Here is a 25,162-nt window from a genome sequence, read left to right as displayed (position 1 = left end):
GTTCGGTCCTAATGACTGCAGGTAGAACCTCACAAACATTATAACAACTGAGCTGAAATAACAGACATGAACAAAATCCCCTCGGTTATCCTGGATGATGTTCAGTTTTGGGTATTTTTCGATTCATCGTCCAGCCCAAATTTGAATGGGACTGATCTGTGATCTGGCAATGTGACTGATGAACATGATATCACGTGGCCTGTGAGATGGAAGCAGCTGATCTGCAAGGGTCCTGGGTGCCTATATCCTATACTAAGGAGAGCTCTGGTATCTGGTACCTTCCTGTCCTAGTGATGCGGGTCTCCCCCCCCCCCAGGGTCTGAGTGTCCTCTGGGCTCTGCCCTCTGTACCGCGATCCTGAATACACTTTGTAATCCTATTGCCAGACAAGATGCAATCAGCCCCCGAACATCTGGAGAGATTTAGCAAATTAAAGTCACGTTCTCAGCGCTCACAGATTACAGGGACGGCAGAGTCGCCTCTAGTGATACAGGTTATATACAAGTACTGACCGTGGATCGGTGGACTGCGCCCTCCTCGTACCAGCAGATGAGCGGCCACCATCGTCCGGCCAACACATAAGAATGGATTTCTCACTGGTGGACGAGCAGGTAGGAAGAAAATCATCCAATATCATCTCTGTTATCAGGACTGCGACTGACTTACCGGGATTCACTTACCTTAAAACCCAGAACTTGGCTCTGGAGACTTTCTAGGGGTTGTCTAATATGGACGATCCTTTGTTATTAGCAGGTGGGCATCGTGGACCCCACTGATGAATCCTACACAAAAGGGATCAATTCCCTGCAGTGCCCCCATAGGGCAAACTAAGCATTGAAAAGATTGGGCTCCATGTGATCTATGGATGAGGCAAGTCCTCCAGAGAGAGGGGAGACCCTAAAGGGGCTCTCTACTTCCTCTAATAAATGAGGTTGTAGAGTCAGGGGATCCCTTTAATACAGTTTTCTGGGGGGATATTAGACGTTAGTTCTCCAGCATACAGTTAGTATTTCTGGGGTGACGTGTCCTTCACCAATAAGTAATACTCACCGCAGTGACCCAAGGCTAAGACCGCACATTAGAAAGCTGGGTGACGAGCTCCAGGGCTGGTGCAGGCTGTCATGCGGCTGTCTCAGAGGAGTTTTCAACCTTTAACAAGGTTGCACTCCAGGTTTACATTAGAAAGTTGCACTCCAGGGGTACATTCGAAGGTTGCACTCCAGGGGTATATTCGAAGGTTGCACTTCAGGGGTACATTAGAGGGTTGCACTTCAGGGGTACATTAGAGGGTTGCACTCTAGGGGCACATTAGAGGGTTGCACTTTAGGGGTACATTAGAGGGTTGCACTTCAGGGGCACATTAGAAGGTTGCACTTCAGGGGCACATTAGAAGGTTGTACTTCAGGGGTACATTAGAGGGTTGCACTCCATCACAACTTCATCATTTCGTGTAGGAATATCCTGGGGGGCAGCTAAAGAGTGCTAAAGAGGTCACAGCTGGAGGAGCCAAAAGGATCTTCTGTCCCATAACAGGGAACAGTACTATAGATAAGGGACAGGAGTCTGAAATTAGGAAAATTAGGAGATGGAGACGGCGAGTACAGATGACGGCTGGCTCAGTTACATTATTGGGGTGTATATATATATATACAGTCCTATGAAAAAGTTTGGGCACCCCTATTAATCTTAATCATTTTTAGTTCTAAATATTTTGGTGTTTGCAACAGACATTTCAGTTTGATATATCTAATAACTGATGGACACAGTAATATTTCAGGATTGAAATGAGGTTTATTGTACTAACAGAAAATGCGCAATATGCATTAAACCAAAATTTGACCGGTGCAAAAGTATGGGCACCTCAACAGAAAAGTAACATTAATATTTAGTAGATCCTCCTTTTGCCTCTAGTCGCGTCCTGTAGCTTTTAATCAGTTCCTGGATCCTGGATGAAGATATTTTGGACCATTCCTCTTTACAAAACAATTCAAGTTCAGTTAAGTTTGATGGTCGCCGAGCATGGACAGCCCGCTCTCAAATGATCTGAAAACAAAGATTGTTCAACATAGTTGTTCAGGGGAAGGATACAAAAAGTTGTCTCAGAGATTTAACCTGTCAGTTTCCACTGTGAGGAACATAGTAAGGAAATGGAAGACCACAGGGACAGTTCTTGTTAAGCCCAGAAGTGGCAGGCCAAGAAAAATATCAGAAAGGCAGAGAAGAAGAATGGTGAGAACAGTCAAGGACAATCCACAGACCACCTCCAAAGAGCTGCAGCATCATCTTGCTGCAGATGGTGTCACTGTGCATCGGTCAACAACAGTGCACTTTGCACAAGGAGAAGCTGTATGGGAGAGTGATGAGAAAGAAGCTGTTTCTGCAAGCACGCCACAAACAGAGTCGCCTGAGGTATGCAAAAGCACATTTGGACAAGCCAGCTTCATTTTGGAAGAAGGTCCAGTGGACTGATGAAACAAAGATTGAGTTGTTTGGTCATACAAAAAGGTGTCATGCATGGAGTCCAAACAAAACAGCATTCCAAGAAAACACTTGCTACCCACTGTTAAATTCGGTAGAGGTTCCATCATGCTTTGGGGCTGTGTGGCCAATACCGGCACCGGGAATCTTGTTAAAGTTGAGGGTCGCATGGATTCCACTCAGTATCAGCAGATTCTTGAGAATAATGTTCAAGGATCAGTGACAAAGTTGAAGTTATGCCGGGGATGGATATTTCAGAAAGACAATGATCCAAAACACCGCTCCAAATGAACTCAGGCATTCATGCAGAGGAACAATTACAATGTTCTGGAATGGCCATCCCAGTCCTCAGACCTGAATATCATTGAACATCTGTGGGATGATTTGAAGCGGGCTGTCCATGCTCAGCGACCATCAAATTTAACTGAACTTGAATTGTTTTGTAAAGAGGAATGGTCCAAAATACCTTCATCCAGGATCTGATTAAAAGCTACAGGAAGCAACTAGAGGCAAAAGGAGGATCTACTAAATATTTATGTGACTTTTCTGTTGAGGTGCCCATACTTTTGCACCGGTCAAATTTTGGTTTAATGCATATTGTACATTTTCTGTTAGTACAATAAATCTCATTTCAATCCTGAAATATTACTGTGTCCATCAGTTATTAGATATATCAAACTGAAATGGCTGCTGCAAACACCAAAATATTTAGAACTAAAAATGATTAAGATTAATAGGGGTGCCCAAACTTTTTCATAGGACTGTATATATTCCTCTATAACAAGCCATATAATATATCTATCTATATAACATTTTGTACCTCCTGTTGTTCCATCTCCCCAGATTTCGGCCATGAGTGGGTTATTTTTATACGCCTCTTATAATGGGGACTTGTCCCTCCAGACGTCCCTCTCCACGCTCAGCACCGGCCCAATGCAGAGGACAGACCCGGCCGACAGGGGACGAATCGTCAGTGAAACCATCTGGATGTGGATCGCCATTCTGGCCACGGTCGGGAATATCATGGTCCTGGGCGTTGTCTGCGCCTGCACCTTCTGAACCTGCAAACACACAAACATGTCAGGGGACAATACCGTGTACAACCATAGGGGGCAGTATAACCGGCCTATATACAGCACATTGGTCTCCATCGGACTGCACTTACTGCCAAATCATCGTCTAGGACAAGAAACTCATGTCTGCCACAGTCTGTGCTGTCTGAATATGCGCTTATTGTACCAGTGTAGTAAAAACCTTTACCTTAGTATCACGTTTACTTAGATTTGCTCATGTCTGTTGTCACATCCCAACCCCATAATCCTGACATCCCATACATTATTCAGTGGGGGGGGGGGGGGGGGAGTATAGGATAAAAATCTGGAAAAATAGAAATTAAAGCTATGGAGAGAATCCTATTGGACAATCCTATTGGTGTCAGACGTCTTATCATTACCATAAAGGGGTATAACCTGTAACCTATCCACAACCTCAGACTGGTGAACGTTCCAGTGGTTGGACCCTCACACAGGCGTCCCCATCCACATGCAGTCAGGGTCACACAGCCACGCTGCCATCTTCATACATACAAAATAAAAGGGACCCCTTATAACTGGGGGAGGGGGGATTCCAGTGACATTTAAGGTTCATATACACATTAGGACCTAATGATTCCAGCGAGGCCGGGTGACCACATACTGTCTGTGGGGGAGGGGGGTAATGGGGGGACCCAGCTCTGCCAACAGCAAATGTCACAATAAAGAAGGAGCTCATGGTGTAAGATAAAGCCCCAAGGCCCCAATGCAAAATGTGTACCAGGCGCCCCAAGTATAATATACAGGGGGTAGGGGTTAGCCGTCATCCAAATAGGCATTCAGCTATCCAAAGTGTATGGCCAGCTTCAAAGTCCTACATACCTTCACTAGGCTGTAAGTAGCCATTACTCCCGGCCCACATATACAGGTTCGCCCAAGTGTGCATGTGTTCTGAATCAGGAGAAGGGAGTTACGAGCCCCGCACACCCAACATACAGTCTAGAAATACAATAAGGACCGAAAGAACGTGTACAATGGTACTTACTGTAAGGACTGAAGAGACAGAACGGCGGCCTTGGAAATAAAACACATTTATCAAAAAACTGAAAAATCAAATAAAGGGCAAAAAAAGGAGGAAAATTCCAGAATCTAATTTTATTATTAATAACACGAAACGACGGAAGTGACAGAAGGACGAATAAAACTTCACAAACAAGTCCCAATACAATGTAGGGTCCGCTCGCCCCTCAGGGGAACACAGGACATGGGGTCTACTCAACAGGTTTCTGATCACATCATTGACAAAGTCCCCACCCCAAATGTAATGGCCAGGAGTAAGTATGGAGACTGAGCCTCTAATAGCTGAGGACAAGTTAGAGGGATCGTTCCACAAGACAGGTGGTCACTTCAACATGGCAGCCATTTATATGGAGAGGTCAATGAGCCCGCACAGCGCCTCTCCTCATATGCTAGTATGGGGATATATATATATTATATATATATATATATATATATATATATATATATATATATATATATATCGGGGCTCTGTACTCTTCAGCCCCCCACTGTGCAGGTGTTTTCTGGGACTTATTCATTGATGACCTTCCTTTGGGTCGGTGTACACAGCCGAGTGTGTCTGTGACGTGGGGCCGAGTGTGCCCGTGACTTGGAGCCAAGTGTGCAGTGTAAGGTATTCGGCCTGCCACCCTGTGACACACTCACCTCTATATGGTTTGCTCTATACCCATCCATGTCACTGTCACAGAATGGATCAGAGGCCCCCACTCCAAGTGCCATCCGGGTACATTACACTGTAGCCTCAGCCCCACATCGGAGGCACAACCGCTCATGTGCATGGGGCTGGGATGGCAGGCAGCGCCGCACCTCCCATGAGGCGACCTGAAGCGACCGCTTCAGTCGGCGCTATGCCAGGGCCCCGGGGAGGGCAGCATCTTTGCTGACCTAAGCCAGTCACCGTCACCAAGCGGTGGATTGGGGCGGCCCCGTGGACGCAGTGCTGCCCCAGCAGCCGCCCCTCATGCTCAGGCAGAGAGCAGGTCCTCTCCCTGCCTGCTAACGACGCTCGCTCTGCTCCGCCCCCTCTGCTCCACCCCGCCCCCTCCTCCGCGGGGGGGCGGCTTTCTGACGTACGCCTCAGGCAGCAGAAACCCTAGGTTCACCCCTGATGGCAGGGGTCCAACACCCAAACTATAATCTATATGACAAGGCTGCAGGGTTCATGTGACCACTGCAGCCTGGTCAATACTGTATTAGTGACATGGGGGGTCACTGCTCAGCCCGTGCACTAAGGTCAGGTCATAGGTCATGTCTGAGGAGTGTTCCTCTGAGGGGTCCCCAAGTGTCGGATCCCTGCAGATCTTCACTAGATGATCTATCCTACAATTAGGCCATCAATGACTAAATCCTCATCTGATTGCTGCAGGTCCCAAAAAAATCCTGAGACTGCAGAGGCCGCACCCTGACAATGTCTTCCCTGCACGCTGGAGAATACACAAGCCCTGGGACCAATGAGTGAAGCTGCAGCAGACTTGTGGTGTGAATTGTCCCCTTGTTACTTCTCATCTTCTCAGTCTTTCTGACACTTTCAGGGCCCAGTGGATGCAGCTGAATCCGTACAAAGTTTTGGCACTTTTTTCTCATTGTCAGAAACATCTAGTAAGTCTTCTGAATCACAGGGACAATCCAGTGTGAGGTGCAACGAACAAGGGCAGACGCTCGGAACAACCTGCTGCAGGGAAAGACGGTCTGCAGAGGTCTAGGTTATATCTGCCCCAATGGTCTTACAGTACAAGACGTGTGAATCACCCACAGAACAAAGACACGACCCTCGAGTGGACACTAAGGGGTTACACAGACTTATCGGTCCTGAAAGGAGGAAGAAGGAAATGTCTTCCCTCATCCGTCTGCTGGGACTTAGTTGTATCTCAGCACAAGAATAAGATGGGAACAGCAGCAACAGACATTAATACAGGCGCAGATTCTTGTCTTAAAGGGGTTGTCTGGGCTGTATGTATTCCTTACCTGGTCCTGGGGAGGCTTTTGATGGATTCCCCACTGAGTCATGTGACCATAAGCTTCCCGGGTCGCTCTGCCCACTCCTCCCCCCGTGCTATAGGGACTGACTATAGTAACCCAGTGCCCATGTGAGATCAGCGGAGGAGTGGGCGGTGCCACCTTGGGACCCTCCAATCACATGACCCGATAAAAGGCCTCCCCAGGACCAGGTAAATCACTCCTGGACAACCCCTTTAACTATCACTGAACTGGTCCAAGTTACTACCTGCGGCAGGTACAGCAGTAACAATGAAAAGTGCAAAAACTGGAGGTAAAAATACTGAGACTATGAGAAACCTCTGAGGAGAAGAAGTAAAAGGGACTGACCCCGACATATAAGAATAAACCCTATACAGCACAGCGCCTCTCCATGGACATGTATGGTATTACAGCCGGGGCTAATTCTGGGCGGAGTCAGAAAACCGTTACCGAATTCAGCTGAAAATAAAATGATTAATTATAGAATTCTTGATATTATGGGATTTATAAGACGGATAGTTTGTTGTAGGAGTCGAAGTCAGGCAGTGGAATAATAGAGAAGTGACAGCGCGACTCCGACTCCTCAGTACGTGGCTGATAGTCGTTGTCAGACATTGTAACTCAGTAATAATCCGGCGATTCCTAATACAGGACATTATACATCTAACGATATAATAATACCTTTTATTTATAGAGCGCCAACATACAGCGCTGTACAAACTATCAAGTTTATATAATAATTATTCATCATTTTACTTTGAAGTTGAGTTGGAATTTTTTATTTTCCCGCCAACTCCACCCAAAATTGTTCTCCACAGGTTTGGTCAAGACGCAATTTTAAGTCCGATGCCCAAATACAATCAACAATCCTAACGAGAGAACCTTTCACCACCGCCATCGTTTATAAGCTGGTCCTCCACCGATTCTGGAGTAGTGAGAATTATTTCTCTGCCCCCGCCGTTTCTGAGCAGCCACTGTCGTTAGTTTTGGTGCTAACTAAAGATGAGCGAACACTATTTGAAACAGCCGTTTCGAATAGCACGCTCCCATAGAAATGTCTTTAGACTCTCTAATATTAAGTGGGTGGTGTCAGGCAGGAGCCTGTCTGCTCCTGTCTGACACCACCCACTTGACATTAGAAGGTCTAGTTAAGAAATCCGTCTCCAAAACTAACTACACTGACTGCCCAGGAATGGTGGGGGCAAGAAAAACAATGACATGCTAGAATCGGTGAAAAAGTGGCTATTAAATGATGCAAAGACCTGGAGTGAGTGGAGAGCTGTTCTTTAAGGTGATAGCAGTAGGTGCAGAGGAGGCTATGAACAATGAATACTGATAGGTAGAATACTACTTAAATACCTCTATATACTGCTGCTAAGACGCCGCTAACACATGACACTACAGTAGGATTCCCTGTTTGTCTCGCTCATAGTGGTCCCGTCCTATTACACCCAGTCACATTCACATTACAGAAGTCCTGCTGGTACAATGGCGGCAGCCAGGCCGGCGCTCGGACAAGGCACCGATGAATAACGCACCCGATATAATAAGGCACAAATCAGGATACAAAGATGTGACGGGGAACTTGATTCAGGATCCGAGAATTAGAAAATCAGAGAAAAACAAGTAAAGTAAAAGAATAAAGTTAAACTATGTATAAAAACGGTCCCGTAATAAATAGGAAAAAAGGCAATAAAGAGAGCACCGGCTGGCAAGGAATACACTTAAAGGAGCGGTCCAGGCTGCTTTCATCTCAAAATAGCGCCACACCCCTCCACAGGCAGCGTGTGGTATTACAGCTTAACCCTATTCACTTCAATGAAGTGGAGCTGCGATACTAGACAGAGCCCATGGATTGGATCTGGACATGAACTCCGCTCTTCTAATGCGGCTTCTCAGTAGATCTGCCATGGTTAGAAGGAAGTTTCGTTCAGCCTGGGCTTTGGTGGAGGTTTTGGAGGAGACGGTGAAGGTGAAGGTGTGGCGATATCGAACACTGCTGCGGCCGGCTGAGAAGACGGTGATGGGGCGATGCACAGAGGTGGTGGTTGCTGCGGGGCCGGTGAGGCCGGGCGTCTGACAGATGCAGAGCTCCGAGACGGCCTGGCTCTGTTGGTAGTCACATCGATGCTCGACCTACGGGAGTCAGGCTGGTGGGACTCTGTGAAACGCGCCAGCTCTTGGCAACGCTCCACAAAATTACCACTGATATGAGGAGACGGAGGGTTGGAAGAGCCTTGGACGTCAACTTTCAGCTGGTTGTTGGGGGCTTTATTGGGTCTTGTGTTGGAGCGAGGCAGCGTGTCCGACTTGTGCAATGAATTGAAGCTTCCTGATAAGTGCGGCTGTAAATTGCATAGAGAGGCCCAAGCCTCGGAGGGGCGAGCAGCCTGCGGGCGATGTGCGGAGGTCACCATGAGCCTAGAGAATCGATCACGTGTGCTGTCACTTAGCTGAGACTGTAAGCTGCAGAAAATACACAGAAAGAGTTAAAAGGGCACTAAGGGTTAAAGGGGCGGAGCCATTATAATAACACTCCCCCTATTCACAGGTAACAAGTGTCCAACAGATGGGACCCTCACAAAACAGGAGATTGGGGGGTTCCAAATTCTGTGTGAATCATTAAAGGGGTTATCTGAGGAATGTGTCCACATTTACTTCCTCTGGGGATCTTTATGTGTGAGCTGAAGGGGCTCCGGGATGGTTCTGACCCCAATTGGTCTGCCCCCTCTCCCGTGCTCACTGGTATATACCTGTACTATGGGTGCAACTGTAATAGTAAGGCCAGCCCTCATAGTACAGGTAACTCTGGAGATTGGAGAGAAGGGAAGAGGCTGAACTTCTTGGAGGACAAGTGCTGATCTGATCACATGAACCAAGTGGGGACCAGCCAGAACCCCAAGATTCAGCATATAAAGTACCCGCAGGAAGTTGTGTTAAGTTACAGAGTTTCTCCTCCGCTGACAGAACATACCTGGATATTGATGCCCGAGGGTTCACAGGGTGAGAGAAGGAGGTGGCGGGGCTCATCTCAGGGGTCCGAGTCAGAGCCAGGTCACATTGCTCCAGCTGTTCCAGCAGCTCCTCCTGAGTAAGACCACCCAGCTCTGCCAGGAGGAGACAAATAAGAGTTTACAGTAGAAGACCAATGCAGGACATACCACAGCTAAGGGGTGATAACTGAGGACCCACCGGAGAGGACCCCCCTGAGAGCTCCCACATGAGAGGACCCCCCCCTGAGAGCTCCCACATGAGAGGACCCCACTAAGAGCTCCCACATGAGAGGACCCCCCTGAGAGGACCCACTGGAGAGGACCCCCCTCAGAGTACACCCGAGAGCTCCCACATGAGAGGACCCCCCTGAAGGGACCTTGCTGCTGTAAGGCACAGAATGGCCCCCAGCTACTGGACAACCTTTCATGTTGATCAGCAGCAATGAAGTCATTGTGTACAAATAGAAAAGCTAACGTGAAATCTTTTTCACACGGAAGTTCACACGGGAAAAAAAAAACAAGGAGGAGATGCCAATGCAGGTTCATCAATGCAAGATCAAGCAGGATGCTTTTCAATGTCCTGCTGCAATTTCTGGGCGGAATCTGTCCCCAAATCTGCAGCAGATTCCTCCTTGTGAACTTACCCTTATAAAGGTAATTACTCGCATAGAGTCCAAATACCATCTACCTTGTCCTTCTGCAGTAGGGGCTCCAAAATTACAGAAGGGAACATAAAGTGGTCTCTGACTCTGATCTCCTTTACACTAGGTGTGGGGAGGGACTAGTGCATGCAGGACGTACAACTACCAAGGCAACCTTATGGCGTCTGGAGAGGATCATAGATAGGAGCTCGACAATGTATCACCCAGTGTGTGCATACACCTCGCCATACCCTATCAGACTGGGCAGGACCTCGGCAATGTACCACCCAGTGTGCACCCACACCTCTCCATACCCTGTCAGACTGGGCAGGACCTCAGCAATGTAACACTCAGTGTGCGCCCACACCTCACCATACCCTATCAGACAGGGCAGGACCTCGGCAATGTACCACCCAGTGTGCGCACACACCTCGCCAAACCCTATAAGACTGGGCAGGACCTCGGCAATGTACCACCCAGTGTGCACCCACACCTCTCCATACCCTGTCAGACTGGGCAGGACCTCAGCAATGTAACACTCAGTGTGCGCCCACACCTCACCATACTCTATCAGACTGGGCAGGACCTCGGCAATGTACCACCCAGTGTGCGCACACACCTCACCAAACCCTATAAGACTGGGCAGGACCTCGGCAATGTACCACCCAGTGTGCACCCACACCTCTCCATACCCTGTCAGACTGGGCAGGACCTCAGCAATGTAACACTCAGTGTGCGCCCACACCTCACCATACTCTATCAGACTGGGCAGGACCTCGGCAATGTACCACCCAGTGTGCGCACACACCTCACCAAACCCTATAAGACTGGGCAGGACCTCGGCAATGTACCACCCAGTGTGCACCCACACCTCTCCATACCCTGTCAGACTGGGCAGGACCTCAGCAATGTAACACTCAGTGTGCGCCCACACCTCACCATACTCTATCAGACTGGGCAGGACCTCGGCAATGTACCACCCAGTGTGCGCACACACCTCACCAAACCCTATCAGACTGGGCAGGACCTCGGCAATGTACCACCCAGTGTGCGCACACACCTCACCAAACCCTATCAGAATGGGCAGGACCTCGGCAATGTACCACCCAGTGTGCGCACACACCTCGCCAAACCCTATCAGACTGGGCAGGACCTCGGCAATGTACCACCCAGTGTGCGCACACACCTCACCAAACCCTATCAGACTGGGCAGGACCTCGGCAATGTACCACCCAGTGTGCGCACACACCTCACCATACCCTATCAGACTGGGCAGGACCTCGGCAATGTACCACCCAGTGTGCGCACACACCTCGCCATACCCTATCAGACTGGGCAGGACCTCGGCAATGTACCACCCAGTGTGTGCACACACCTCACCATACCCTATAAGACTGGTCAGGACCTCAGCAATGTACCACCCAGTGTGTGCACACACCTCACCATACCCTATAAGACTGGTCAGGACCTCAGCAATGTACCACCCAGTGTGCGCACACACCTCGCCATACCCTATCAGACTGGGCAGGACCTCGGCAATGTACCACCCAGTGTGTGCACACACCTCACCATACCCTATAAGACTGGTCAGGACCTCAGCAATGTACCACCCAGTGTGGTACATAAGACCAGAAGGCTGAGTAAAGAATTATTTGCACATTAGAATATACAGGTCGAGCCCCACAAAGGTCAGAACAGACTTACCTCTACTTTCTCCCTTATTGGCAACCTCCATAGCAGTGGTAAGATCCCACATCTGAAGGCAACCACTGGCGTGTCCGGTGAAGAGGTAGCGCCGAGGACGGGAGCCTATACGGCTAGATCCTTCACACTCATGAACGGTAAAGGAAGTGATAGGAGTCCCGTCCACAGAACGCACCTCACAGATCCTATAGATAAAACCATAGCAATTAGCCAAGGGAATACGACAAAGACAATGAGCAGATCGACGAGAACCTACACAAAGACCCACAGATGGGCAGAGGAATGGACGCCATTACAGTTACCTCTTGCCAGTGGAAGACAGACGGACGTAGACAATGTTAGAATCTGGAACAACGCGCTGAATGAAAACCTGCTGGTCATCTCGCTCTCCAAAGGGCCCTGCAAAATCAAAGTGAACGTTGCGATTCTCCACGCAGCAGACTCGATCACTATCAGACAGTTAGCGGGGACGTACTTACCGATATCATTTCCTGCACTGCAGCCGCCATGTCCATCAATATCTTCTAAGGAAAGGATCTTGAAAGATGCCAAAGGAGTGGACCCCGGCTGGGTGGAGATCATACCCCGGAAGCGAGTGACCGTCCAGGTGCGAACATGGTTATTATCTGCACAAACTGAGCGGGAGACAAAAGTACAGAGACCAATGGCTGCAGAATCCAGAGACAGAAAGATCCTTTATATCTACACGACAACCTGCAGGTTATACTATAACATCTACTCTGCAGAGTCTTCTATGGAAATACTGCGGGATCCAATAAATACCTGGCGTAGATTTTATTCCCTGAACTTCTCCTCTGCTCTTAACAGCATTTAGTGACCTGCTTTACAGCACTCTCATGGCCGCAGGCAGTCACTACATTGAGGTCTACCAGGACACGCTGTGCAGGGAGGGAGAGGAACTAAGCTGTGACATCATCTATTGTCAGTAGTGATGTAATGATGAGTCTGTGGTGTTATCTACAGTGGTGTCATCGTCTATTGTTATGATTTCTGTGATGAGAATGAGGCGACTTCTGCAAGAACTGGCAAACGCCACTGTATTTGGCTTAGTGGCTGCAGTGACTATTGCAGTATACAGTACAGTAGTGACATAGAAAACAAAGTCAAAAATTAAAAAACATGTTTAACATAAAAACTTGATTTAAAATACGCCATTTCCTGATGGCACATTCCCTTTAAGAGATGAGTGTTGCTTATAGTTACCCGATATGAGGTGTCGCTCTGACAACATGATTTTAGTGACGGGGCTTCGGTGGACGGTGAAGGTCTGGAACAGCTGAGGTCCGGATCCAACCGTCTCGGGGTGCTGAACGATAACTCTGACAACTCCAGAGCTTGTGCCATAAGCAATCTCAATCCAGTTACCGCTGTCACCTGCGCAGGAGAGAAGAGTGAGCGAGTCAGAGCGTTGGGAAAAGAAAACAGTCAATGGTCGTATAAGAATACAGTAATAAAAGTAGTCTGACTTGTCTTGGGCGTGAGATAGACGCTGAGGGCAGTGATGGCGTCCTCCGAGGGATCCCGGTAAAGCTCTGTAACAAGGAGATCATTGTCCTTCATACGCAATGGAAACTTCTGGACATCTGCGGGAAAACAAAAAGGCGCAACGTGAGAAGAACAAAGCGGAGAAGACAAAGAACAACAAACAAGAAATAAAAACACACCCACATAATGTACAGCGCTGTGAAAAAGTTTTAGGCAGGCATGGGAAATAGAAGGGTTAATCACATCAATATTTGGTGTGACCTTTGCCCTTCGGAGGAGGGGTCTTGGACGTGATGATCCGACCCCCACAGATATCGCCCTGATCTCACCATCGTCCAGGCTGCAGTTCTTTATTTCATTTGCAAAAATAAATTATTAACCCTTCTAGAACTGAAAGCATTATTTTTCCACGCCTGCTTATAACTTTTGCACAGTACTGGAGATACTGAATGTGATTATCTGCAACAAATCCGAGGCGCTTACCTACATAGTAGATGGAGCCATTGTTACACCCAAGCAGGAGGAAGGATCCGGCTGTGTCATAGCTGTTTATGGGAACCACATCCTGGATCTGTCACCGAATACAGAGCATAAGTAGTCACAGGCTCATACTGAGGACAAGATGGATATGAGGGGAGCACGTGAGACCCTAGCAGGGGTCTGAAGACAACAAGGCTGATTCATGAAGACCGCCTGAAGATCAGATGACTGAGACAAGTCCGGCTTCTTATGGGCTAGTTTACACAGAGTTTTTTGCAGACGGATTTTGATGCAGAATCCGCCTGCAAAAACGGTTCCCATTGACTGTAATGGGAGCCGCTCGCTTTTTTTTCCCCCCACTAGTCAGTAGTGCAAAAAAGAAGTGAGATGTCCTCTCTTACCGCGGATTACGCAGCTGAATCAGCCACAGCGTCTGCGGCTCGAGACAAGCTCCTGTTTAGGTCCATTCATTCGGGCCTAATCAGGAGCGAGATACCGCGCAGAATTTTCACAAGGCGGAAAAAAGGTTTGGCGACCTTTTCCTCCGTGTGAACATACCCTTTGGGAACACTAAACTGCCAACATGTCGGTAAGCAGATGGGGTTAAGGGTCCCAAATCTCTGTGTCCTACCTTGGCTCTGGCACACGTGTATCGTGCACACTGATGTGAGGTCAGTAAATCTTCTCACCAGACGCCAGAGATTGTTTACCTTTGACTGCTAAAGATCCTGGTGGCAGCAGGACATAGTCGGGGACTCTAAACTCCAGCTTAGTGTTCCCAAACAGCCCGACAAGTCCCCTTTTAGATGCTATTACCAGGGCAGAGTTACACGCATTTCTCCAAGAAAGGTAATGTATTGTATGGCACGTCTTGTTAGACGAGAGAAACAAAGACTTAATCTTTACCATTGCAGGTAACATGTCTGCACCTCCAGGTGATGCTACGACAGACAAAGCAGTGAATCCACTAGTTTAGCCATAGAAGCTACAAGCAGGACAATCCTATCTGGGGAATGTTATATTCTATGGCCGTCTATACACTCAGATAAATGAGGGGAAACACGTCTCCTATTAGCAGAGAATCCCCCGATATGCAATGCAGAGGTCTCACCTGCCAGTGCTTGGTCACTGCGTTCCACACTCCGATCTTGCCGGTGTGGCTGGTGGCAATTAGCTGATTGCCCACAAAAAACAAGGCTTCCACTGGGACCCCGAGACTGAAAACCCCTGAGACACATATAATAAAGGGAAGCAACGTCATGTGGAGCCATACGTAATGTGAATGTCTCAGTCTTGACATCACCCACCTATTTCACTTCCACTGCCGTCCCCAGTGATCGCCCATAAGATGATCTCACTGCAGGAGGCGACGGCGAGCATTTTATCATTGTCTCCCAGGGACCCTCCGATAGTCTTGGCATTAAGAGCCACTCGCTCAATCACCCAGTCCAGGCAAGGGCTAGTGAAAATCAGCTGCCACCCTGACGTCTCCTTCATTCTGGAAAAACACAACAACAACGTAGGAAGAAAAAAGATATCATTAGATTTTATTAGAGGGGCTTCCAAGACTTGGATGGATCATCAATAAGTGATTGGCACGGGGCTGACACGCAGGACCCCCACAGATAAGCTAATTGAAGAGGCCGCAGTATTCAAGCGAGCGCTGCAGCCTATTCACTGACTACTAAGCAAAGCGCCATGTATCGTACAGTGGCTGTGCTGGGGATTGTAGCTCAGCCTCAGTCACTTGAATGGGACGGAGCTGCTGCTATACCAGGTGACTGATGAACATGCCATCATCGGTACTGGAAAGAGGTTGCAACGCTCGAATGCCATGTGCTTTTCAACCGGCTGTACACCCAGTGTCCCAGGTATCGGACCCAACTAATCACATATTCCTGACCTATCCTTACATCAATATGTAAGCGCCAGAAAATCCATTAGGTAGCCTGAAGATCCTCTATGTGTGAGGAGTAGATTGTTATAGCGGAGCTGGTTATGACTTTTGAGTATCTTCAGACCAGGAAATATTTTCCAATGCATTTCTTTCATAACAGATATCAGAGCCTTAAAGGGGTTGTCCCATCTCAAGGATCCTATCTATACTCTGGTAGCTTATGTAAATTGAAGCCTTTTTCTTAATATATTGCTTTAGAAATTCTGCTTTGTTTGCCTACTATGTGACCTTATTCCTCCTATTGTTTACACTGCATTGCTATAACCACGGACCTGGGAGATAGGACAAGTGACATCACTTACTCAGTGCAGGAGAATCAGTTCAGTTAATTGCACTTTGCTGATAAAGCCGAGTCTGTTACCTCTCTAAGTAAACACACAGATAACACGGAGTCCATTCTGTACAAGAATCTGCATATTATCTGACCTGCAGAAGTGTTGTTTGTCCCGCTACGCAGGAGGGAGGGGGAGAGAGACAAATACCGGAAGTGAGAAGCAGACACTGCATACAGCCTGGCTGAGATGGGAGAACCCCTTTAAAGGGGCAGTGCCATTTAGGACCCTTATCCCTATCTACAGGACAGGGTGGGGGCAGACTGTAAGTTATCCCAAAAAGGGTAAAATGTTATTGTAGTTTAGAGATAGACCTGATAAAAGATAACAGTGCCCCAAATAATACCTGTAACAGACTATGAACTGAGCAAAAGCCACTGCAATCCAGTTATGGTGTCCACAAATGATCCGAACCATCCCGGGGTCCCCAGCCAGCCCTAAAATGAACAAGTCATACGTAGCTAAGTGCAATATCAACAACAACAACAAAAAAAAGAATATAGGGTTCCAGCATCTACAAATATATTAAAAATAGGACAGAACCTTTATATGTAACCTGTGAACTTTCCGAAACATCACCTAATAAGTAGTGACATCTGCAGTGAGGAATGGAGACCGGACTAGTAATATATACACTCACCGGCCACTTTATTAGGTACACCATGCTAGTAACGGGTTGGACCCCCTTTTGCCTTCAGAACTGCCTCAATTCTTCGTGGCATAGATTCACCAAGGTGCTGGAAGCATTCCTCAGAGATTTTGGTCCATATTGACATGATGGCATCACACAGTTGCCGCAGATTTGTCGGCTGCACATCCATGATGCGAATCTCCCGTTCCACCACATCCCAAAGATGCTCTATTGGATTGAGATCTGGTGACTGTGGAGGCCATTGGAGTACAGTGAACTCATTGTCATGTTCAAGAAACCAGTCTGAGATGATTCCAGCTTTATGACATGGCGCATTATCCTGCTGAAAGTAGCCATCAGATGTTGGGTACATTGTGGTCATAAAGGGATGGACATGGTCAGCAACAATACTCAGGTAGGCTTTGGCGTTGCAACGATGCTCAATTGGTACCAAGGGGCCCAAAGAGTGCCAAGAAAATATTCCCCACACCATGACACCACCACCACCACCAGCCTGAACCGTTGATACAAGGCAGGATGGATCCATGCTTTCATGTTGTTGACGCCAAATTCTGACCCTACCATCCGAATGTCGCAGCAGAAATTGAGACTCATCAGACCAGGCAACATTTTTCCAATCTTCAATTGTCCAATTTCGATGAGCTTGTGCAAATTGTAGCCTCAGATTCCTGTTCTTAGCGGAAAGGAGTGGCACCCGGTGTGGTCTTCTGCTGCTGTAGTCCATCTGCCTCAAAGTTCGACGTACTGTGCGTTCAGAGATGCTCTTCTGGCTACCTTGGTTGTAACGGGTGGCTATTTGAGTCACTGTTGCCTTTCTCCTCTGACCTCAACAACGCATTTCCGCCCACAGAACTGCAGCTCACGGGATGTTTTTTCTTTTTCGGACCATTCTCTGTAAACCCTAGAGATAGTTGTGCGTGAAAATCCCAGTAGATCAGCAGTTTCTGAAATACTCAGACCAGCCCTTCTGGCACCAACAACCATGCCACGTTCAAAGGCACTCAAATCACCTTTCTTCCCCATACTGATGCTCGGTTTGAACTGCAGGAGATTGTCTTGACCATGTCTACATGCCTAAATGCACTGAATTGCCGCCATGTGATTGGCTGATTAGAAATTAAGTGTTAACGAGCAGTTGGACAGGTGTACCTAATAAAGTGGCCGGTGAGTGTATATGTATATATATATACACATATATATATATATATATATATATATATATATATATATATATATATAATGTGCCATCTTGTGTATACATCCAGTGTTTCAGTGTTCCTCTGTTGTGTAGTCTGTACTATCCCCAGTGTGCACATCCTACTAATATATAAGTGCCATCTTGTGTATACCATCCACTACTACGGTCTATGTATTGTGCGTGTACAGTTGATACAAATATGCCAATATTAAGCAATGTACAATATGAAACAAACCTCCATTCCCATAGCTCCTCTCTTCTAACAGGCGTCCAAGAATGCCAGCACCCCCCAAATTAGGGGGCATGGTGTTGCTCCTGCGGACAGGGGCGCGCTCATTGGCTGCACTTCTAGAGCTGACCTGCAGCCCGGATACGCTGTGCCGATTCCTCCTCTTGGCTGGAAAGACTGAAACACAAAATCCCTTCATTAATGTGGAGGCCTCTGCACGGAACAGCACAGCAGATGGAGGCAGCCTACAGGATGGCAGCACTGTCAGAAAGTGGATATATCCCTGTCCAGTATGAAGTATGGAGACCATTTCTTTTCACAAGGAATCTAAGCTTTTATTCCCTGTCCTTAATCGCTACTTTCTGCAAGGTCTAATCCTTAGGGTAAATTCACACAGAGGAAAATGAATAGGAATTCCTCTACATTTTCCGCCACCTTATTCGGCCACAGGCATCGGCATTCTGTCACGGCTCTCCTCCTCTGTTTGGGCTCAGATGAATGGTCTGATCAGCAGGGAGTCTCGAGCCGTGGCAAGTTTCAGCAGGACGCTTATTTTTTTTTTTTTTTTTTTAAAACAATGGTGGGCAGAATGTGCCGCGGAACTGAAGGCGGAATCCACCCTCAATCTATGGCAAATGCCTCTGTGTGAACATACAGACAGTGTTCCTTCATCTCCCCCATGTCTGCTGGGACACGCTGAGGCCGTTTGGGTCGCTATGGATGATCAGTGCGACCGCACAGCCTCTGTCTCAGTTCTACATCAGACATGGAAGGTTAGGGTATACAAAGTCTAACTTTATAAAACAAGGACCATGATGAAAACAGAAAATAATCCTAAGAGACTCCTCTACCTGGCGGGGGGAGGTATCCATTGAATAGCACGCTCCCACACGAGGAACGCTCCAACTCTTCACACAGCTGTAAACGTCTCACTGAGAAAAGAACAAGGCATACAATGAGTTAATAATCGACTTCTAGTGTAGAAAGACCCCCAAGGGGCTATAAAGCAAGTTACCTAATGGGGTGATCCCATAAAACTCTGCTTCATGTAGTAGGAGGGAACTGTTCACACCTCTGGAAGACACCAAAATATACTAAGTAAGGAAAATGCACCTAAAGGAACGAGGGGATAAGAAAAGGAGTCTAACTATCGACTGACCTGGTGTCTAGCTCTTTGGTACGTAAGAAATTCAGTATTGGGGCAAACACTGTGGGGTCTCTGTCGATAAATATCTGTAAAAAAAAAAAAAAAAAAAAAAAGGAAAGAAAAATAATAAAAATAATCCACAAACTGATGAACTGTATTCACACACACAAAGAAATCCCTGTAAGGTTTCTGAATTTGGAATAGGCTGCGCAACAGTTGCAAACTCCAATCCAGCGATACAGTTACAGGGTTGTGTCTCCGGCCGCAGCAATGACCGCCGTAATAGACACGTGACCGCGGCTGTCAATCATCAGTCACACAATGACATCATCAGTCACACAATGACATCATCACACGTCATGGCAGCCGCAGCCCAGGATACAGAGACTAATGCAGGAATCTGTATAAGGAGCATTTGTCTATTAGTTAGCGTTACGCCGTCTATACAGAGCCAGACATGTAAGGACCATTCCCAGGTGCAGGTTGTGCAGGATTTCCGCAGGAACTCACCGCCCCAGTTTCATCCTTTAGGGAGGAGATGCGGCCACTGAGAAGGCTGAAGGAAAAGACAAAAACACCGTCAATGTGACAAAGCAGACGAGGCAACAACAACCTGCGCATCAGTCTATAACAGGACAGAAGACGACGTTGTTTAATGGACTTTATACATTTTATTGCCTATAAGGTAACTAGCCTTATATAAGAAATACCTGGAGAAAAAGGAGTCAGAAACCCAGGTCAGGGTCTGCCGAGAAGTGCTGAACCTGCGGAGAACAACAAGATCTCATTATAGTCAGAACATGTCCAAACACTCAGTCAGTGACCGCCATCGCAGCACCACAGACATCTCCATTGCAGTAGAGGATACTGAGGGCGTCAGCGACATTAATGGAGCCTGAAGGGGCCGTCGGGTCAGCGGACACCTGGAGAGTAATCTGATTATGGGGTTATGAGAGGGGGTTTTGGGATTTAGATATTGATGACCAATCCTTACTTGAATGAGCGGCAGTAACCTGGTGTGGCCACTATATAGTAAATGGCGCTGTGGGCTACCTCTGACACCACAGCTACTGCTCCGAGCTGATCTATGGAGGGGGTCAGATATCTAACACATCTGCACATTTCTGCAGTGATCCGCGGATATGTTTTGGCCTCGGCAGCCCCTTTATATCCGTTTAGGTCCAAACCAATGTCCAGTTCCCTTTTATACTCAGCGGTGTACACTACTGCAGCGCCTATAGAAGAGGGGCCTATAGGAGCGGCTGTGCCATTATTTGGGTGGAGAAGAGCTTTCATATACATGGCGGCTGAATACAAGATCCTGAGACAAATCTCCACCTTAATGGATTTACGGAAAGCATTGAACAACAATAGCGGGATCGCTGCCAAACCTACGTGTGAGCCGGGCGACGGCTGTAAGTGCGGACGCTGCACATGTTATGGGGGCTCTCTGGCTTACATGACCCGTGTCCCCTCTTAGGGAATTATTAGCCTTGGCAGAGAAGTTCCAGACAGTATTAGTAGAGATCCTGTCCTGTGAACAGCCTGTAATACCTCATTTCCCCTAAGGAGACGCTGTAAAGAAACTGAACGCTTATGGCCAGGTTATCTCAGACTAACAAGCGAGGATTGTCCAAGCAGAGATCCCCTTTACAGAGAAGGACGGATGAGCAGTCACATGTGGATGTGTCCGCCGTTCGTCCCATTCACATACATGGTAATGCCGTCCTACAACATTCTTCATCCCTGGTGTAATGCTCAGAGCTGGCCATAGCCATCGTGATCCTACAGATCTACAGGACGGAGACAGGAACACAAATATCCCGGGAGACACATCTGTCTCCTCTACCATCATGAAAATCAGGAAGGAAAACATCGGGGCGAAACGTGATAAAGACTATGGGAACAGCTGCAGAAAGGGGGCGTCTTATACAGAGGGGTCCCACAGGTCACAGATGCTTCATTGTATATGAGGATGACGGCGCTGCGGCCTCTTTGCTGAGCACCGCGCCGTACATATCTCATTCCCTTGGATGAGACTGAGCTGCTGCTCTACCAAGTGACTGATAAAGAAGATCTCATTGGCATCTGCAACAGGCCTCAGTGCTAGTGAGGGTCTTCAAACAGCTGGTCTGTGGGGGTCCCAAGAGACGGATCATATGACCTGTCCTAAGGATAAATCATCAATATGTAAGACCCAGACAACCCTGGGGCTCCACGTGGCAGAAACGCCACCAAAAAAAAAATCACAGGGTTTTACAGCAGAGCAAAGTGGATGGGATGGCAGCAAATCCGATGCAAAGTCTGCAGTAAAAACCGCGTCAGCGCATCTCACATTGGTTAAAAATGGATCCGCTGATCTCTGTTAGGTCCGAAAAACTAGACAAAGGTGGATTCTGCAGCCCTCAGCAGAAGGATTTCCTACCCCATACACTTCTATGGGACGTTGGGGCAGAGTGACTCTTTATTCTGCTAGAGGAGGATACATGATATTAAGATGACATTGTGAGAGCTACATGGGGCAGTGAGTGGCGACATTGGGGCAGATATATTAGGACTGGCGTATCGCACTGCAAGCTTTAGAAAGGTCACAAGTGGTGCAGGGACCAAGAGATTTATAAAGGGGCTCCGCACACCCCACAATGGAGATCTGGCCTGGGTTATACTGACTATGTCGGACCTCGCTGCCCCCGCCCTGACTGGCTCCTGCTATACTGACTATATCGGATCTCGCCGCCCTGACTGGCCCCTGTTATACTGACTATGTCAGACCTCACCACCCCCACCCTGACTGGCCCGTTATACTGACTATGTCAGACCTCGGTGCCCCCGCCCTGACTGGCCCCTGTTATACTGACTATGTCAGACCTCGGTGCCCCCGCCCTGACTGGCCCCTGTTATACTGACTATGTCAGACCTCGGTGCCCCCGCCCTGACTGGCCCCTGTTATACTGACTATGTCAGACCTCGGTGCCCCCGCCCTGACTGGCCCCTGTTATACTGACTATGTCAGACCTTGGTTCCCCCGCCCTGACTGGCCCCTGCTATACTGACTATATCAGACCTCGCCGCCCCCCACCCTGACCAGCCTGGGTTATACTGACTATGTTGGACCTCACCGCCCCCGCCCTGACTGACCCCACCCAGCTGACAGTGCACAGAACAGGGCTTGTGGTGCACGTTTGGGGCAAGAAAGCGCCTTGGGCTGAATGTGCAGTACAATGGACTCCCCAGAGTTTGTACAGTGCTGCGGCTTAGGTTGGCGCTCTATAAGGCGAGGGTGAAAGGGAAAACTGCAGCAAAACCTGAAAAAATTGTAGCGGGACGTAACGTTATGTCCTGTATACAGATGTTCTTACTGCACATAAAATTCCCAATATGGCGGCGCGTTACACGCCAGCTCCTTGTGGTCTGACAGCCGAGACTCAGCCTTGCTGGATTTTCGTGCGCCCACATTCTCGCCTCAGTATTCGCCACATTTAGGTTACGCTTTTATGACCGCCATCTGCGCGCTGTACGGATGTAACACGCGGATACGTCACAACATGGCGGGCGGTGACGTCACACAACAATGACTAAAGGGAGAGGGAGAGCTCCATTAACTTATAGGAGAAAAGCAGGAAAACCGCATCATGTGACCAGTCCTAGAAGCCGGACATAAGCGGCACCGGTCACGTGACCCGGCCTCACACCCCAGTATGGCCATACTCACCTCTTCCCCCCTACATTGAGGTGTATGACGTCCCCGCTGCAGCCTCCGGGCGCCGCCATCTCTCGTCGCCCCCTCACACGGTCTCCGCCGCCATACTTCCGGCAACAGCGGACGGCGCCGGCACTCAGTATCCGGAGCGCTGATTGGCTGCAGCTCGTGTCAGTCACCGCGATGCCCCGCCCCTGTCCTATGTGTGAGGTGATGAGGGCGGGGCCACACCGGCGCGTATTCGGTGAAGCGGTTTGTCAGGCGGTACCGCGATGAGATGAACGCACCGTGTGCATAATTAGGAAGTTTATTAGTTCAAGCGACTTTGGTGCCACTTTTATGTTCTATTTCTTGTATTCCATGTCTTAAAGAAATACAGACTAGAGACCTATATAAGCCTGCTGGTAAGGTGCTATTCACATGATACAGTCAGACACACCCGTTTTATCATAGCTGTACAGGGTATATACTTCATATATTACATATGGCGGATGTCACGTCATACATGTACTCGGTATCGCTGGGCAAAGGTCACGTCTGTCACAGAAACCGCCAAAACTTATCAGAGAGAAGAGTCCGGCACGTCGGGTCCAGCATGGCGGAATCTCCTCTGCGCTGCTTCTCTCATTATAGTCCATGGCGTCCGCAGGAAACCACCATTTTGTTCGATTCTCCATCACAACTCTGAGACTCCGGTCACATGACCACAATGTCGCTCTTCACCAATGTAAGTGAATGGAGAGTCGCTGTGACCGTGAGGGGGCCGCAACCGGAACGTCCAAGGACAAAACTAATCAGGAGTTCAAGTTCTTTGTGACTAGAAGATGGGGCCAGAGATTACGTAGAATGGCGATTATTTAGGTCACGCCCCTCTTTAAAACCACACCCCCTTTACAGTTTGAGTATGTATTTCTGCCCCTGTCTGCTGTTAGGACAGGCGGAACTTTTAATTAACACGATTAATTAGACAATTCCCCCCTATAAGAGGGGTATTCCTTAGCAGAAGGGTTCCGCCACTAGGTGATCCTACGTCTTCATCTGCAGTTGGCCGTGACGTTTCTCCAGCAGTTCAGCTGGATCATAAATTGGGAGAAATCGGATGTCAGTCCATCCACATGGAAGAAGTGTCTAGGCCTCACCCTGGTCTCCCTGCAATCATCACAGCAACTCATTATCTATATGTGACACAGCGGGGATCCATCAGAACTGCCATGACGGTACTGGGTCTCATGTCAGCGCGGTCCCTTGGGCCCTATACCACAAGCGCCCCCTCCAAAAGGAAATTCTGGAAGTCTGGAACCGCAGCCCACTGGGTCTAGAAAGGTCTGTTCAGCTTTCCTACAAAACCCGTCTTTCCTTCCGATGGTGGCATATCTCAAAGACAGGATGTCCACGGTCCAGCTGACCTGAACCCTGTTGACCACCGATGCATCCCTCTCCAGTTGGGGGACGCGTCTAGAAGAGTTTCCCAGAAGAGGAACATGGAATTGGATAGAGAAGACCAGGTCATCCAATTGGTTGGAACTCAGGGCAGTCCGCCTGGTACTCCTCCACTTTCTCTGCAGGAAGGCAGTACAGGTTCATTGGGACAACATGACGGGTTCTCGATTTAAACAATCAGGGAGGTACCAGGTCATCGTCCCTGCTCAGGGAGACAGACCTCAATCAAACGTATCCCTCCCCTGTTCATAATCCTTGAACATACCAGCGGACCAGGTGAGTCGGGGAATCACGGTGTCAGGCGAGAGGTCCCTCACTCAGGATCACCCTGAAGTGGGGTCTCCCTGAGGTGGGCCTCATGGCCACCAGATTCAACGCCAAGGTGGAGAGATTCTGTAATCATTCATGTAAATGGGGCTATTTATGTAATCATTTGTTAATGGTGTTCATGTGAATAAGATCTTCGCTCCAATACCAGATACCGTCCATCGACATGAGGGCACGATTTCTGCAAAGATAACAGGCCCCTTCTCCTCAATCCTGAGTAACCTTTTAGGCTGAGGCCCCACGTTGCGGAAATGCAGGTTTCATTGTTGCAGATTGTTGCTCTTTTTCTG

General features: G+C 48.3%; 1 protein-coding gene across 1 annotated transcript; it reads right to left on the bottom strand.

The window, feature by feature from the left end:
- Positions 1-6,747: 6,747 nt before the first annotated feature.
- SHKBP1 (SH3KBP1 binding protein 1) lies at positions 6,748-23,213 on the bottom strand. Its single transcript, XM_075259926.1, has 18 exons — positions 23,118-23,213; positions 20,116-20,169; positions 19,916-19,961; positions 19,418-19,491; positions 19,274-19,332; positions 19,110-19,190; positions 18,265-18,435; positions 16,526-16,616; positions 15,198-15,388; positions 15,002-15,117; positions 13,894-13,981; positions 13,392-13,508; positions 13,129-13,299; positions 12,384-12,539; positions 12,207-12,303; positions 11,905-12,089; positions 9,541-9,673; positions 6,748-9,032 (listed from the first exon to the last, which is right to left on the bottom strand). The coding sequence occupies exons 1-18, from the start codon at positions 23,174-23,176 to the stop codon at positions 8,480-8,482; spliced, it is 2,442 nt and encodes an 813-aa protein (XP_075116027.1). The 5' UTR covers positions 23,177-23,213; the 3' UTR covers positions 6,748-8,479.
- Positions 23,214-25,162: the final 1,949 nt, after the last annotated feature.

The sequence above is a fragment of the Leptodactylus fuscus genome, chromosome 11 (assembly GCF_031893055.1).
Source record: "Leptodactylus fuscus isolate aLepFus1 chromosome 11, aLepFus1.hap2, whole genome shotgun sequence".
Classification (NCBI taxonomy): domain Eukaryota; kingdom Metazoa; phylum Chordata; class Amphibia; order Anura; family Leptodactylidae; genus Leptodactylus; species Leptodactylus fuscus.
The sequence above is the reverse complement of the archived record's forward strand: the minus strand, read 5'-3'. Positions and strand labels throughout refer to the sequence as shown.

Excerpts from the sequence above, each read along its gene's own strand:
- SHKBP1 (XM_075259926.1), bottom strand. The coding sequence starts at position 23,176 with ATGGCGGCGCCCGGAGGCTGCAGCGGGGACGTCATACACCTCAATGTA. Across the intron at positions 9,674-11,904 it reads CAATAAGGGAGAAAGTAGAG|AGCTGGGTGGTCTTACTCAG; the intron begins GTAAGTCTGTTC and ends TCCTCCTGGCAG. Across the intron at positions 9,033-9,540 it reads CCTCGGGCATCAATATCCAG|CTTACAGTCTCAGCTAAGTG; the intron begins GTATGTTCTGTC and ends TATTTTCTGCAG.